This window comes from Peromyscus eremicus, chromosome 17, assembly GCF_949786415.1.
Source record: "Peromyscus eremicus chromosome 17, PerEre_H2_v1, whole genome shotgun sequence".
NCBI lineage: Eukaryota > Metazoa > Chordata > Mammalia > Rodentia > Cricetidae > Peromyscus > Peromyscus eremicus.
Window position 1 is genome coordinate 50070993 of NC_081433.1, and position 17994 is coordinate 50088986.

A 17994-nucleotide genomic window follows, 5' to 3' on the forward strand; every position below is an offset into this window, starting at 1 on the left:
TCTGCCTTGCTCCTAAACACCGGTGGTATAAACGTTTCCCTGAATGTCTTTTCATTCGAGGTTTCTCAAAGAGTCTAACTTCCTTGAACAACACTTACACAGATCACCTACAGTATTGCCTAGAAAGCAAACGAATTAGTTTGATACTGAATTGAGCGTAGGTGAGAACACTACTTAAAGTTTTTGAGTTTGGAAATCGCTGTATGGTCTGTTAAAACAGTCCGTTGGACTCTTTCTATAAAGTTCCGGAAGCCTGTCTGTCAGTCACTCCCTCCCCGTGTAACAGTAGGCCCTATCACAGCCATGAAGAGGCAAACTGCCCACATCCTCCCCTATCTTTGCTGGGTTATGGGAGAAAGAAAAGATAAATAATAATGGTTGTGCTGAAGTAAGAAAAATGGATACTTCCTATTTGCTAAGCCTTATGACGTGCTACCATTGTGTTTGGTGATACAGTCTGTTTCGTCAGCATTTTGACGTATTTTCTGCATTCGTTAATGGTGGAGAAGTAGTTTTTGTGCCCTTTGACTTGTTCTGGCAACAAGGAAGGAGTCACAGGCCACCTACCAGCAACCACAAGCTCCAGGTTAAAAGAGTTCTGTCCTGCTCTGTTGGTGGCAATACATGTGTAGATGCCGGCATCCCGGGACGTGACAGGCTCGATGATGAGGGAGTGCACCCCATTCTCACGGACCAGCATCTTGTGAGCACTGTCAGGGCGGATGGGCTTCCCATCCAGTTGCCAACTGAGATCTGGGGTTGGCAACCCACTGACCTAAACCGGAAAGGAAAGGCACGTAAATTTCTCTAATATTAAAACAACAAAATCACCAGGAGTTATTGTGAAGTCACTTCCTCTCGAGTTTTGAAATTGCTGTATTGTCTGTTAAAAAGAGTCTGTTGAATTTTATATCTACAGTTCTGGAAGCCTGTCTGTCTGTCTGTCATTCCCTCCCCGTGGAACACTAGGTGTCACAAACAATGGCCTTTTAGATGGCTTTTTCATGCTTCTCTTTTGTTTGAAACTTTCCCACGGTTTCCATAAGCACGCAGAGACTCACAACTAGACATTTCTTATAGAACAATCCAGAGACAAGTGAAACAGGGATTGAAACATATTTCTGTCATCATCTTACCTCACCCAAGACTATAAAAATTCCCAGGTGATGTCAGCATTGGGCTCTGAGCTCTTTGGAAACAACCAATATAACAATAACACTCAGATCTAAAGCTTCTCAACCAGGAGCGGCCATTGCCATGGAGATGTTAGTTAATGCGTCCTTTTTGTACACAGACCTATTATTATTTTATAATCCTTGAAACTGAAGAACAACTGAAATTTGAAATCGCCCAGAAATCATAGACAAATTAGCATCACGATGGAAATGTCCTGAAATCTGAAGACCATGGCAGCTGTGTGACATGTTACAGTGTAAGGTGACGGTGTGAAAGCCCAGCTTTCTACAGTCTTGCCCTTGATTTGAGAGTAGAAGAGCATTAGGAAGACCTTTTGCCATCCCTCCTTCTTCCAACTTCCCTAGTGGGAAATTACATATTCTGGCCCCCAAAGAGACATCTAAACAATTCCTATGAAGCACTAGCTTTGTCTAAATCTGTCAGAGACTCATGTATCCCATCCTGCTCCATGGTACGTGTTCATTCCTACTACCAACAAAGTATCTCCTATACATGTAGTCAACGTCTGGAGAATGTAAGGGGAAAAGGGCAATTATTAATAAGAGAGTGGGATTTCCAAAAAAGCGGTAGTTAGGAAGTGGTTTTTGAGGCAGTATGATGTCCTCTTATCCCTTGCCATCCCCAGATGTACATCTCCACATGTTCCCTCTCCCTGTGGGGAAGACCCTGGAAGTGGGCTGGAAGTAAAGCAGTAGATATTCCCAACTGAACTCCAGGTCTTGGGGACTTTATAGCTTGTTCCCACTTTACTGGGCTTGATAATGGACAAGCAGGATCATCTAATTCGCAGGAAGCTGCTGATTGGGTCCTTTCGAAACAATTCACCAAGGAGCTGTTCCGTGGGTAGAGTTACTCATGCTCAGTGCCAGTCACTCTGGCACTCCCAGTGTGTAGTGAGAACAGCATGCTCGTCCCAAGCTGGCCACAGTCTGAGCAGTCTGTGCTCTTGGTCCACGTGGAGAGGCAGAGAGAACAGCATACTTATCCTCCTTTGAAATAGGTAGCAGTGTGCAGTGTCCATTCACATGACAAGACATTTGGTTCTCCCTCTTTGGTTTTTGAGGCAGGGTTTCATGTGGCCCAGGCTGGTGACTATGTAGTCAGGGATGACTTTGACCTTGTGAGCCTCCTGTTTCTGGGTTCTTAGTTCTGGGATGTGAGGCTTGTGCCACCGCACCCAGAGACTTTCAGACTGTCTTTATACAGGTCAGATCATGAATCCAAGGACTGATTATTTTAGTTTTCAACACCCTTTAAAGGCAGAGATGAAAGGACATTAAGGTTGCTATTTAGAGAAAATAGAAAGTGGCTACCAGGGTGCTGCGTATCAACTCACCACACCCATTCTTGCTACTTGCTTACATATTGAAATTAATCTCAGACTTGATGTAATTTTGCTTCTACGTAATTCAGTATACATTAAAAAATAGACATTTTTCTTCTTCTTCTCCTTCTCCTTCTTCGTCTTCGTTTTCTTCTTCTTGTTCTTCTTGTTCTTGTTCTTTTTCTTCTTCTTCTTCTTTTTATTTTTTCCTGGAACTGGGCCTGACTGTGTAAAGCTGACTGATTTATGTTTCCCTGTGTAGACCATGCTGGCTGGGAATTTCCAAAAATCCACCTGCCCCAACCACCTGAGTGCTGGGAATAGGGGTGCGTGCCACCACACCTGGCCCAGAATTCTGTTTTTAAACATGAAATTAATAACAATCTTAGGATGTCATCATTTCCTTTGTTGATTGAAAATACCATCATATTGGTTATATATATATGAACTCTTTCAAAATTTAAAATATTTGTTTAGAAAATGGGCAAATAAAAATGTTCGTTTATGAGTATTGCACACACGGTGCTCTAGAATATGTACACATTGTGGAATAATGAAGTTGAGCTAAGTAGCATGGTCATTATCACAGGCTTATCATTTCACTTTTGTGGCAAGAACCTTTACAGCTTCCTGTCAGCAGCCTTCATGTGTCTGAAGGGTTGTTAATAACCGACATAATGAGCCATAGATTTCTTGAACCCGTGTCTTCTGTGTGACTGACAGCTTCCCAAGCCCGCTCCGCCGGCTCTCCGGAAGCATCATTTAGTTCCTCCACCGCTGAGCTTCTTTAGATTCTGTTTTGGGAATTTTGTGTTGTGGTCTGACTTCACTGAACGTTGGCTCGAGGGGCGGGGTTCGCATTCAGGGGTCGGAATGGAGCAGAGAGTTCCCCAAAACTAGAGAAAGAGTGGCCCAGGGCAGAGAGGAGGCGGGGTCAGAAGGTGACGCAGCTCTCGGCAGAGGACAGAGACAGGGTTTGAGTTTTTGTCTCAGGCTCTTAATCTTTATATTTTGTCCCCCAGTTCTATTTTATAATAAAGGGTAAAAGAAATCACAGCAAGATTCTACATGTGAGTGACAGCTGAGTGAGGTCATGCCATGTCTGTTCTTCTGTGCCTGGGTCATTTCACTTAACGCCCGTTAGGCTCACCGTGTTTTCACCAATGATGGAGTTTCTTCCTTCAATATACCTTACACAGGTATTTTTAAATATACTGTCTATCTGTTGGTGGACACTTAAACTGACTTTGTATTTTGGATGCTGTGAATGATGTGAGTACAGACATCTCTGACTTGTGATTGCACTTCCTGCGGATCTATAGCCCACTAGATCGTATAGTAGTTCTAACATATGAATTCTGGTGTGTGGTGTGTTTGCACACGTCCCTGTGGATGCATGTACACATGGTGGTGGAGGCCGGAGGTCAACGTCAGGTCTACAGTTCTCCTCGGTTTGAGATAGGGTGTCTCACTGAACTCAGAGCTCACTGGTTGGCTAGACTGCCAGCAAATGAGCCCTCAGGGTCACCTGTGTCTACTCCCCTACCAGAGGTGGGTTATAGAGAAGCAGCTTTTTTTTTTTTTTAAAGATTTATTTATTTATTATCTATAGAGTTTTCTGCCTGCATGTGTGTCTGCAGGCCAGAAGAGGGCACCAGATCTCATCACAGATGGTTGTGAGCCACCATGTGGTTGCTGGGAATTGAACTCAGGACCTCTGGAAGAGCAGTCAGTGCTCTTAACCTCTGAGCCATCTCTCCAGCCCCAAGAAGCAGCTTTTTATGTGGCATTGGAGAGATCCGAACTCAAGTCCTCATGCGTGAGCAGTGGACACTTTACCAGCTGAGAGATCTTCCTCATGTGTGAACCTTAAAAACTACTATCATCTGTCTATCTATCTATCTATCTATCTATCTATCTATCTATCTATCTTTCTTTCTTTCTTCTATTTATTTATTTATTTATTTATTTATTTATTTATTTATTTATTTATTTATTTATTTGTGACAGGGTCACACTATGTAGCCCTGGTTGCCCTGGAACTCATTATGTAGACCAGGCTAGCCTTAAACTCAGAGAGATAACCTGCCTCTGCCTCCCAAGTGCTGGGATTAAAGGCGTGAGCCACCACATCCTGGCCCCCTGAATATGTTAATTCTTGATTAAAAATGTAATTGAACTTGTGTTTTATAATGTAAGATGTACTATGTTAGGAAAGCAAATTATTTTAAAGGATACATTTACTCTTTTCTATATGTTCTTTGAAGCCCCCCACCAAAAAAAGAGTGATCAAAAAAATTAGATTACTTCAAAGTAATCGCTAGAATTGCGTAAAGCACCGACTAAAAATGAGGAGACACTCATGATCCTCCCATCTCTCCCACAGGGATTCTGTGGTCATTGGCAAATCCTCTCTCCAACTCACCATCTTTCTCACACTGATAAAGGAATCAGAATTTCTACTCTTGCATCTTCAAGAGTGAGGTTATTGAAACTAATTAAGGCCACAGCTACGGCCTAGTTTTAGAAATACTGATATGCATTGTTCTTTGCTTCACACTACCCGTGGCGCGTGCACATCCAGGGAACTTATTTTAACAGCAACTTTTTCACACCCCTCCACCAAGCTGCACGGTCTGCAATTCCAGGGAGAACCAGCAGATGGAGCCCAAATAATTTTCAAACTGATTGACATTTAAGCACTAAAGGTCTGGACGGTGCACAAATGACAGACAGGTGGCAGGGGTCCCGGGACACTGCTAGGGGACGGAATGTACGGTGGGAACTGGGAGGTAGGTGAGGGGAGAAACAGGGGACTAGAAACCAGCCCAAACTGAATATGTTTGAAAATGCCGTAAGGAAACCCGTTAACATGTCAGCTAATTTAAAATGAAGTTAACCCATCAAAACTACTGTAAGGAAGACAGTAATGCAGCAATGGGAGGAATAAAAAAGCCAATAACTTCATAGCACAGAGTAATCATGAAGATCACCAGATGATCGGGATGCATGACAGACTCATCCCACTTATCGTCGCTACACAATCGAGGAAGAGGGAGATCTTGGGGGGCAGGGTGAGAGGGAGCAAGACCTAGTGATTTCCCGGGGTTTAGTTCTGAGTAAAGAACATATTGAATGAAAGTTTAAAAGGAAAGGAAATCATAATGATAACTGTATACACACATGGAGTCTGTTTCTCTTGGGCTGGGGTCATCTTGTACTCCACAGGAAAGACAGAGGTACCTGCGGCGGGCATGGACACACTTACTTTGCAGTCCATCCGGCAGAGCTTGCCCTCCTGAACAGTCAGATCTCCAGGAGCCTGCAGGAAGTGAGGCCTGAAGAATCGCTCCTGAATGGGCTCGTTTTCATCGCCGCTGTCCCTTGATCGAGAGCGAGGCCTTGGGACGAGAGACGTGACAGGCGGGTAAATAGAACACACACGGTAGTTATTTCCAGGAGAGAGAAGTCCCTGTCTGCGTCTACCCCACAACATTTACACACAAAAAATGCAACAAGCAACCCTTGTTTCATTTGGAGCTTATGATTAATTGACTAGTCTCCAATCAGCAGACTACTAGATACAAATCAGAAAAGGGGAATAGAGAAGGGGGTTACTGTATTTGAGAATTTTTTTCCTAATAAGACATTTTTAAAGCTTTATGTTAGAAGCTTTTTGTTGTTGTTGTTGTTTGCTTGTTTGTTTGTTTTTGAGAACAGGGCTTCCCTGTGTAGCTCTGGCTGTCCTGAAACTTACTCTACAGAGTGACCAGGCTGGCCTTGAACTCAGAGATCCACCTGCCTTCCAAGTGCTGGGATTAAAGGTTTGTGTCACCGCTACCCGGCTCTATATTAGAACAAACAGCAGTGTTTGTTCTTCTACTTCTTTTTTGTTTTTGTTTTTTGTTTTTTTCCAGATAGGGTTTCTCTGTGTAGTTGGGGTGCCTGTCCTCTGTAGACCAGGCTGGCCTCGAACTCACAGAGATCTGCCTGCCTCTGCCTCCCGAGTGCTGAGATTAAATGCGGGTGAGCCACCACTGCCCGGCTCTTTTTTCTTTTTAATTTTTTTAAAACCAAATCTTTCCCAATAGAAATGAATATTAACTTTTCACTATGATTTAAATTTTGTAGCTAATTATAATTTCCTACTTTATAAAAATATAATGTATTTCTCATCAAAATTCTTTTTCATGTTCCTTGGGAAAACAAATTACATTTTTAGGCACGTTTAACTTTTCATTAGTTTGTCTGTATGCCTAAAGGCCTTATCTCCTGCTTTAAGCAAGGGTGGTGCTGACCTCTCAAACTTGGTATGTCTCCCCTGCTTATGTTACCAGAGCAACAGAACCAACAGCAAGGGCACAGGAGACTTGAGAAACCAAGCAAGACGTTAAATGCAAAGTTGTCTAAAATCATTAGGAAGATTAAGTTTAAAAGTGGATGGCTGGGGCTGTAGATCAGTGGAAGAGCGCTTGCCTCAGATTCACAAGGCCCTAGGTTCAATCCTCGGTGCTGGAGAGAAAAAAAAAGAGCCCCCTTAACTAGAAAAAGAACCGCGGAGCAAGTGACATTTTCAAGTACGTCAGGTGAACAACAGTCAGCTGTTTCATATAGCTTAAATACAGACATTTTGAATGACAACAATGTCTTTGGAGCCGCCGGTGTGTGGAAAAGTTTAGGTGTATTCTACACACTGAAGAAAAGTAGAAGAGAAGGACCCAGAGGGATGGGCATGATATTAACGTGTTTACAGCCACAGACCGAGGTCTCGGCTCCTGGGAGCTGGTCCTGCCACAGGGAATGCAGAGCAGTGTCTGCGCATGCTCAGCCCTTGTCACAAGCAAGGGCTCTGTGGTACAGGCCCTGGGTGATATATGGGCACCACTTGTCTGAAGCTTACTTACTTTTCCTGCTTATCACTCCACCGAAGGGGTCTGCATGTGAGGCTGTAATTGACAGTCAGGGGCTATTTTAGGTGGCTGTGTCTGTAATACCGCTAAACATGACAGGCTGTCTGCCTTATCATATTCCTTTTAAAATTTAAATATATTAATAAGAAATGGTACCCATTACTTGCCGGCCATCACGGTTTCAGGATCCGTCATAGGCCTGGGATTTAGAAATTTGCTAGATACTAGAAGCTCATGACAAATCTTACTTATATGATTTATGGTCTCACTGCACTATGTTTTGAACCGAGTAATTTAAAATGTACACTTTCCAAACTAGCTGATTTTAAGAACAGTGGTGACAGGGCATAACTCTCAGCCCCCACACAGCTGTTGGTTTAGACCGGTTTTGAACATTTGTGTTCCATTTTCTAGTATTTTCATGGAAAGGTCCTGAATCTTGATTTTCACATATTTTGTAAATTATGTCCTATTTAGCAAACTAATGACCGTCTATCCGAATAGCTGGGAGACACACTGGCAAATATTTGCTCCCTCCTATGTATACTCCCCTCCATTCCTAACTGCAAAGGAGCACAATAAAGACGTGTTCACCATCACACTCTGTGGTAGCAACAGGAATGAATGGATGAGTGAGAAGGAACACCCGGGACACCCGGGACACCTGGGAATGAGCGTCTGCAGTACCTTCTGGCATGAGGATGGCCTGAGGGAGAGCGGGGGCTGCGGCCTCTTTGGTTGACAGCCTGCACCATGAGCCGTCCTGTGCAGCTGACACGGCCCTGTTAGAGACACCAGGAGAAGACATTAGATGCTGTGCAAACCTCAAAAAGATGCTGTAAGGATTAAATGTTAAAGGAAGAGGTTACTGTTTATGATCTTTCTACTCATATATTAACCTTCACTTCTGCATATAAATGGGGAGAGCCTGGTCCTCACGAGGTAGGATTAGTTTTGATGACTTGGTTGTTACTGGCTAGATATATCACCACATCACATAGTGATACGGCTCAGGGGTAAGCCAGGTGCTGCTAACCCAACCCTGGCACCCACATGGTGGGAGGAGAAACTGACTCCCACAAGCTGTTCTCTGAACTCAACGTACACACTGTGGCAAGTGTGCACTCATACACACCTACACACACACACACATAGACACAGACAGACACACACACACGTAAACACAGACACAGACACACACACACACACACACCCCACATTAAGTCAGTAGATCACGTAATAAAAATATTGTAATATGTTGTTAACCAGTAGAGGAACATTTTTAGAAAGCATCCGAACTAAGAAGTCATATACTTTTATACATATAAAAAAAATCTAGAGTTCAGTGGAATCGTTACAAAGATGTCGCCTGTGTACACCAGAAAAAGTTCAGATGTGAAGTCTGAACATTTTACGAAGAGGCTGCTCATTCGGAATCAGCATCAAGGATTTTAATCCTCTAAATATTCCAACCAAGCCGAGGAATCATTGAAATTATGCACAACTACACACTATTGTACTTGGTTTTTAACTTTCCGATTTCCATCTGCTCTATTAACACATGGAATGATAATCAAGTGAATTCTTAAGTAAAGCCTAGAACAAGCCTGGGAACGCCATGCTAACATAAACACAACCAACACACTAATTTTCTCTATTTAACTCAGCTCTGTGTTGCATCTATTTCAGGGGACGGGATGGGAGTGGGGGGGGGCGGGATTCCACAGAGTTTAAAGTTACAGTACAAGCAAGAAGTTTGGATTGTTACAGTGATTCTGCATGAACCGTCCAGCTTGGGAAGGTTATTTGATGCCTCATCACTCGAGGCCAGTTGTTTACATGATATGGAAATAACATTTATGTTTCATAGTTTATGAGCCTAACTCATGGCACACGAGCCTCTGTGAAAGCTGGCCGCTTGTGTACATCATGCATTTGGAGGAAACAGCACACTGCAAAACAGCCCTCCCAAACCCAAACGCGGCATAAGGTAACTTAGCAACACAACAAAACACAGCAAAACACCCACATTTAGATTCAGCTGTGCCTTAAAGACAGGATTAGAGTCTGAAACAACCCGTTTCTGTGATCTTCAAACTGGCAATGTCTGGTGTAGGGCTGCGCAATCATGCTAAGCTGTGTGATCTGGTCTCTGATGAGTTGCTGGAGCTGTACACGTGGAGTGTAACACATGGCCCAGTCGGCATGGGTTCGGAGCTGTGTATTCTGTCCCAGGTAAAATTTGGAGGTAGCTAACAGTATCTAGCATGTTAGATTCATCCAAGTGGGAAAATACCCTGTTTTAAAATACCCTGCTGTGCATCAGCATCTTCCTCTGTCCTTGGTTCTCAGCCTCTTTCTTGCCTGCTTTCGGTAATTATTTCTCCTGCTCAGGAAAGCCCTTCCTTCTTCTGTGTCATGTTACTGGACTCATTTTCCCACTCTGATCCTTTCCTCCTCCTCTCGGCCATTTCACGTCATGCAGGCTACAGACTATGCGCTGTCTCCCCTCTAGGCCCAAAGGCTTTCACAATTAGGAAAAGAAAACTGAAGAAACTCAAGGGCATCAGGGCATTAGGAGAGCTGCCTGCAGCTTTCTGTTGGCCACGCTTGATGCTTCGGAGGGTGTGTGTTTCTTGAGAAGAGGTAGCTTTTTGATTTGATTTCCTACCCATGTCTACTTCGGGCATTCTTCTTTTACATCATTTAAAATTTGCCAACTACAGGAACATGACAGCAGTTCAGTGTGCAATATGGTATGTTCTAAGGTTGTGGTGGTAGCTCGGTAATTACTTTTAACACCATGTATCCACAGTCACAGAAGATCAGGTCTGCCAGAGTGTAGGGAGAAAAATGGCTGGCCACTTCGCTCTAATTTCAATGCCACTTTTTCTTACTGTGTAGGAAGATTAATCACATTATCTATATATGGTTCACAAAACCTACATCTGGCATATTTGGACAGGATGCACTAGCTCCTGATGGTTTTACTGTTGGAATTAAAATCAACCAGGCAACATGAGCAGAAACTTGGGATAGCAACTACTGCGAAGTATCACAAATTCCCTAATCCTCCTAATGCTGGCGGGATGTAAACATCGACACAAACCTATTCCTAAATGTCCACTTGGAGGATTTCCTCAGACTTCCTTCATGAGCCCGCCACCCTGTTGGGTGGTAGTGGAGATGGAACCTTGGTCTCTTATGCATGTGGGGTAAAGGTTCCACCTCTCAGCTAGATCCCAAGCTTCCCGTTTCATCTTCATTGAAAAGGAGATTCTTAGGTTTGTCTCTTAATGAAAACACTGTGTGTAGTTTGAGACTTGGATCTGGACACAGTGGTCTAAGTATGTGATGCTAGGGTTTTTTTTTTTTTTTTTTGAGCATTTTGCTCCTCCTGATCAACCCAGAGCACTCATCATAATCCCCCTTGGCTTAACTCACAGGAGGAGTGGGAGAGCTGAGATTTTGGTTTGCTGATGTCATCTGGTCCACTCCTAACATCTCCATTTTCTCCCAGAGGCAGGAGGCAAGCACTAAAGAGGCTGATCGAGCCTGGGGTTGATAAGGCAGAGGTACTGGGGCTTAGAATGAGGGCAGTAATTGTTCTTTCTGGTTTTCTCTTGGCTCTGGGTTTGCTGAGAGCGGAGCAGCTTCCAAGCTCCTGTGTGGCCCCCGGCACCAGCTGTGTTGTGGGTGTGGCAGTTGTGGCACAGCTGTATCTGATGCCCCACTTCTTCCCCATGGGGGTGATAATGAGAACAGGAGGAGGTCAGAGGACCACACAGCAGCAACTTTACACATCCCACCCCAACCGACTTTTCCATTTCCCAACAGTCATGGCGGGCGGACTACCTCTCATAGAGCTGACCTCTGACGTCTTGGTTCCACGGGCTCTGCCAAGCGTCCAGCCATAGACTTGGATGGATGAATTTTGTGTCTCTGACTCAGAGTAACGGTAACAACCAGCATTTATAGAAGGTACACCGTATGTCAAATAAACCAAGTGCTTCTTTACATGCACGATGTAAATCCACATTATTGTCCTTGTTTTCCATAGGAGGAAACGGAGGGGTAAACTGATTCCTAAAGGCCACAGGTAATGTTTGGTAGAGCTGGCCCGTGCTCACAGCTGCTGGGTGCTGGAGCACAGTCCTGGCTCCCCTAGGACACCATCTGCGTTCTCTCTCTTCTGCTCTCCTTCCTGAGCTCCTTTTCTTTGTTTACAACTCGGAGGAGTTGGGGGGGGGGGCGCTCTGGTTTACACACAGGATTTGGGTAAGATTATATTTTTTAACTGAAAAATGTAATTACATGTATTTATGAGCGTAATCTGATATTATAGGCATGCAGTGTGTACTGATCCAGTCTTTAGTGTCTCCCCTTTAACTAGGGACTGCAGGACCGTTTGTCAAAACAGTTTCTATGAGCAGACACACTGACTCTTGAGGCTGGCTGGTATGCTGAGTTCCGAGCTCGGCCTTCCCTTGTTTAGAGCTCTTCCGCGCACACACACACAATTTGGAAGAGGGCTAGAAGCAGATTCAATTGCAGTTTGCATCTGCATTCTTTTGTTCTACAAAACAGCTTATTCCACTAGCAATCTCAAGCACGCCAGGAAAACGCACTGAAATTAACAGCAGGGACCAGTTCTGGCAAGTACTCAGGAGCCCCGATCATTCTACCCCGTAATAAGTCCCAACCTTCCTAGAGGAAAAGCAGAATAGAGAACCCAACCAGAAGATTCTGGATTTTGTTGATTCTCCAGCATTTCTTTTCAAGTAGTCAGAAAACTGACAGTTAAAATTTGTTGATAGTCAAGGAAATATACCCAAAACAAGAAAAAAAGAGGCAAGTTCTATTTCTTCTTTCCCTTCCAAACACACCAAATAGAAACATAAGCATTAAGATGTAACTTTTATGCTTGTGTTTGTGTGTGTACGAGTTCACATGTGTGTGCGGGCACATGCACAGGAGGCGAGAGGCCATTCAACATTAGATGTCTTCCCCAATCACTCGCCACATTATTATTATTATTATTATTATTATTATTTGGTTTTTTGAGACACGGTTTCTCTGTGTAGCTTTGTGCCTTTCCTGGAACTCACTTGGTAGCCCAGGCTGGACTCACACAGATCCGCCTGGCTCTGCCTCCTGAGTGCTGAGATTAAAGGCGTGCGCCACCACCGCCTGGCTCACCACCTTATTTTTTGAGATAGGGTCTCCCACTGAGTCTGGAGCTCAGTGATTGGGCTAGCGTCGTTAGACAGTGAGCCCCGAAGATCTGCCTTTGTCTGCCCTGCCAGTGCTGAGTGGCATCTCAACCCAGCTATATCCGTGGGTGCCATCACTGCACCCCCTTCTAATAATGGTTTTCATTCTGTTTTTCAGGATGGTAGTCACATGGTCATAATGACAAAATTAGAACCTCAAGAAGGTGCATCAATATACACACTTTCCGGTGGCAGCGAAGAGGCCACTGTGCTTCTCCGTAAGCCTATTGTCTGGACAAACTGTCTCAGTTTAATTTTGATGGTGCACACATATCTTTAGAGAGAGACTGGTCTTTGAATAAGAAAAGTCTCATAAAAAACCCTGAAGTCTTCATGTTTTGTTGAAATATCATCTTCTCCTATACAGTACTAGTCAGGCTGACTGTGATTAACTCAGAGGTGAAGAGAGATGGGGTACATTCATCATGGCATGACCCTACACTGAAATACCTTCTAACAATATTTTTAGAGTAATCAAATATGGAATGAGATAAATGGACTGGAAATTTAATATGACTTTCTTCATTAATTATAATAAACTTGTTAATTTTAGTCCCCCTCTTTTAAATAGATGACTTATATACTTCTGTGACTTATGGAAATCACCTTGAAAACACATACAAAATCACCTCTTGTTCACCTTGTTCTTGTGTGTTCCCGATTCCCAGCACGGTGCTGTAGGATACTCAATGAGAAGGAATCTATAGGTTTGAGTGGGGAGGGTGATGCCTGGCAACTAGTTATTACATTCTGAGAAGGCAACTGCTTTTCTGACCATAAATCCATGAGCAACATAAGAAAAACCATTTGATACAAACAAATCCCAAATCTGTACGTAGGCACTGTTGGTGGGGAAATGTACTGATAACTGAAATTCTGGACCAAGGTGTCCATTGATGTTTTACATGCATTATTTTTAAATAGTTTGGGTTTGTCTAGTATATATGTACACGCCACCACTCGGTCTGTATCATGTTCCCTTCTTTATTTTCTTGCAGTTAACTCTATTGAATGATACAGTTTACTCTTTTGCAGGTTTATTTGCTATCTCCAAACTCCCCCCCCTCCGCCTTCCCACACTGCAACTCCATAATCCCAGTAAGAGGTGATCACAGAAGATACCCTGGATAGAATTTGTGGAAGGAATGCATATATGTGCCAGGATCATACTTACAGGGATTCTTGATGGAATAAATGCTTGCAAAACAAATTTTCTACCAGAGAGAGAGAGGGAGAGAGAGAGAGGAGAGGGAGAGGGGAAAGGGGAGAGGGGAGAGGGGAGAGGGGAGAGGGGAGAGGGAGAGGGGAAAGGGGAGAGGGGAGAGGAGAGGGAGAGGGAGAGGGGAGAGGGAGAGGGGAAAGGGGAGAGGGGAGAGGAGAGGGAGAGGGAGAGGGGAGAGGGGAGAGAGGGGGAGGGGAGGGGAGAGGGGAGAGGGGGACGGAGAGGGAGAGGGAGAGGGAGAGGGAGAGAGAGAGAGAGAGAGAGAGAGAGAGAGAGAGAGAGAGAGAGAGAGAGAGAGAGAGAGAGGATGTAGAAAACAGTTTCACAGGTCAAAAAAAGTACAGCTTCACCTCTTAATTAATCAGTTCCTCTGTCTAATCAAAGACCTGAAACCCTAGACACAAACACAGCCCGGCCTCCTTCCGTTTTCACCTGCGGGTTGGCAGCCATGATTGTGTAGTTCCCATCGTCATCGAGGGTAGAGGCCGTGGTGTGGAGGGAGCAGGTCCCATCAACTTCTCTCTGAATGGTGTAGTGATCACTCTTCGGGGAAATCTGCTTGCCGTCTTTAAACCAATAGATCTGCGGAAGGAAACAAGGATAAAGACTATGCACATCCTCTGTCCAGATGGGCAGCGGTGCTTGGTCTGTAGAGGGCACAGTTAAAATGCTAAAGCAAGCGCCTCACAAGAGACTGGATTTTGAGCAACAAAAGGAGGTAACAGCAAATCCAATTTCATTTTCGTTTTTAAAAGTTGTGTGTGCATGTGTGTATGCGTGTGTGTGTGCATGTGTGTGTGTGTGTGTGTGTGTGCATGTGTGTGTGTGTGTGTGTGCATGTGTGTGTATATGCACGAATGCGTGCACTTGTAGAGACCACAAATGGCATCAGTCGGGCTGTGAGCCACTTGCTGTGAGTGCTGGGAACCAAGCCCAGTCCTCTAGAAGAACAGTAAGTGCTCCTGACTGCTGAGCCATCTCTCCAGCCTGCTGCACCCCACTTATGTTTAATAAATATACGCAGGAAAAAGATATCTTTTTGCTCACTAAAACTGTCATTTACATTCACATTATTTATGTGAAGTAATATGTGTATGTTTACCTATGTACAGCCTGGGGCAGTGATTAGCTCCACGAAGTGGCATTATATGTATTTTTATTTTCTTTCAAAATGTATTGCGATTGGAATGTATTCCTCATAAGGTAATGGTGAAAAGCTTGCTTTATAGAACAAAAAAGACTCCAAACTGTTTCTGCTGACTTGTGTGGGGAGAAAAAGAAGAGTGTACCAGGAAAGGAGGCAGGCAGAACACACAGGTCGATGATGCTGGGCGCCTGCTGGGTCAAGATGCATATGACTCATGCTTATCAACTCCCCCCATTATTTTTAAAAAGAACACAGTATAATTGAAAGGTGTCATGTTTTTAAATATGTAAGTTGGACTGATTAAAAACTGTATGTTAAAAATAATTAGGTAAAAATAAATCTTGATCAAATAAAATTTTTTCTTTGTCTAAAGTTCCAATTTTTACAGGGTAATGGGATGGTTGTAATAGAAAAGCAAAAAGACATCTAACTAGGAGACAGAACCAGCTTGGGGTGGGGGTGGGGTGAAGAGCCTGGGGGGGGCAGCTGTGGGGGACGAACAAGAGTAAATATGATGACCGTATGTAGGAAGAGGCCATGATGGCACCCATTGCTGAATGTGCTCACCTAAATTTTAATGAAACCGTTCATCCTTAAGTTAGGGAGACTGGACATATTCAGTCCTGAATAGACACGCCCATCCTTACACTCTTCCTGCAATAGCTTTTCTAATTCCCCTTTCCACCCTTGAAACAAGGTCTCACTATGTAACCCTGGCTGTCCTGGAACTCATAGAGATCCTCCTGCCTCTGCTTCCCCAGGGCTGGGATTAAGGGCATGAGTCACTGTGCCTGGCTTTCTGTAATGCCCATGTTTTTTTTTTTTAAGTTGGCTCTAAGTTATAAAAATTATATTATGTAGTAATCATTAGAATTAGATTAACTGTCAGTTCTAAAATTAAATTATGTAAGGCACCATCCCTCCTAATCATGCATTTTTAGTGATTTGATTATTTCTGATGAAGCCAAGGTGCCACTAGAGGGGTCCTTCCTCGTGCACTGCTTAGGTGTTCTGTTCCGGCAATGATTAAGAAGTGATGTCTTCCGTTTACCTTTGGTGTTGGGTTCCCAGCCACTCGACACGTGAACGTCACAGGCATCCCCTCAAAGATCTTGTAATGTTTCAGCTTCATCTCGAAGAAGGGCGCGGCTGCGCTTTCTGCAGGCACATCCGGATACTGCGCCTCATCCCCCGACTCATCCACAGGAGACCGCTCCAGCCTGTACTCTATCTCACTTATCAGCCGCTGCTCACAGCTGGAGACTTTGTACTCCTAGGCCAGACACAGAAGGTCCAAGTCAGCATCTCCCGAGACAGTAGCTCCCTCGCTAACAAAACACGGGGAGGTAGGGTATTTTTACAGTGAACCACGGTCTGGGCTCAATTCAGTGTCATAGGAAAACATCTGGAATTGGGTTTGTGTGATACTTAAAATCATCCTTCAAGTCTGATTCCCAAAATAAAACAAAACCCATAAATACACAAGCAAATACCCACTACCTTTCTTGGGAAGGGGTGTGGAGGAGCAGTTAAAAATATGAAGGAAAGGCTATCCATCCTAAAAGCCTAAGAAGGAAACATCCTGGTCTCTTCTTCTACTAGGTAAAAGCTGGTGTGGGCTGCACGCTCCTCCAGAAGGCCACCACCAGTGCATGGGGCAAGCAGCCACAAGAGTGTGCAGAATTTTATCAAGCAAAGGGGATAGCACCACGTTTTTCTGTTTTTACTTCTCTTTGAGCACACAGCACATGTATTACATTGGGGCTCCCTCCTAAATCTGCAACTCTTAGGAGCCCAGCTCTTAAACAAAAGCAAGATGGATAGTACAGCCACAACCTAGGTTGGGAACAAAAGCAACACCAGGACTCTAGCTTTTGTGACAGTGTTTAGAGTGGCGCCCGCAGTTTCCTGCCTGTCAATCACCATGGACACGGGACAGCCCACCATCGCATGTTCCCTAGGTGATATTGAGTAGGAGACCTTTTGTTGCTTTTTTTTTTTTTTTTGAGATAGGCTCTTGCTATGTAGCCTAGGCTAGCCTCAAGCTCGGCCATCTGCTGCTTCAGCTTTCTGAATGCTGGGATTGCAGGTGTGCACTGCCACACTTGCTTAAGAGACTAATTTAATTATGTTTTTTTTTTTTTTTTAAAAAGTTACTCAGCCTTCTGAAAATCGATTATTGGTTTGAGGAAAGGAATACAGCAATATGAATAAAGTTCTGAAAGCCACACACTGCAAGCTGCTTTATTTTAATTAATTACTATCAAATGTATCACTCCCCCCTTCCAAAAGGGTGTCTAAGGAATGAAAATTTTTTCATGCCTCAAAGTTTTGTATATTTACTCACGCTAGAAATTAAAGTTAAGTTTGTAGATAAATGATAAGAAAAGGTGTATGGCAGCGAATAGGTTCATTTGAGACGACATGAAAAATTGATCGCGGCCACAGTATTTATAATTACCACATGCCAGTGGAGACAGACACACAGATACGAAAGGAAGCACAGAAGTTAGGTACAGTGGGAGACTGGACAGAGAAGGAGGGTGGAGCTTAACCTTTTGACCATCCAGAGGACTCCCTACAGAAGCCCGCCGAGCCCCAACGTCCTGTAACGGCAGAAAACAAGAAGTGAAGACAGACAGGCAGATGAAGCGAGAATTTCTAGTTTCCTTTGAATGAACGTTTGTGGCAGCAATACCGAGCTTGAAGCTTCCAGAGGAGAAACCTGGTCTCCAGGACGGGGAGGAGAGCTCACTTGATCCTTTAGACTGCTTTAAAGCTTTGTGGGGACCCTTTTGTTTGTTTTTCATTTGAGACTACATCTAAAAACTCTAATTGGGATTAATCGAATTATAAAGCAGATTGCCCCAGATCCACAAGATGACTTCTTTTTTTTTGTAGTAGCAGGGCATGAGATAGCC

The 17994-nt window shown here is 43.9% G+C and overlaps 1 protein-coding gene across 1 annotated transcript in view; it reads right to left on the reverse strand.

Annotated features, from left to right (window-relative positions):
* Palld (palladin, cytoskeletal associated protein) overlaps positions 1-17994 on the reverse strand; it is a 387847-nt gene that overhangs the window by 6817 nt on the left and 363036 nt on the right. Inside the window, exons 13-17 of the mRNA XM_059245052.1 lie at positions 16125-16346; positions 14359-14508; positions 8119-8213; positions 5790-5922; positions 568-775 (exon numbers count right to left, since the gene is read on the reverse strand). Coding sequence (XP_059101035.1) covers positions 568-775; positions 5790-5922; positions 8119-8213; positions 14359-14508; positions 16125-16346 — 808 coding nt within the window. The remainder of the gene's footprint in view (positions 1-567; positions 776-5789; positions 5923-8118; positions 8214-14358; positions 14509-16124; positions 16347-17994) is intronic.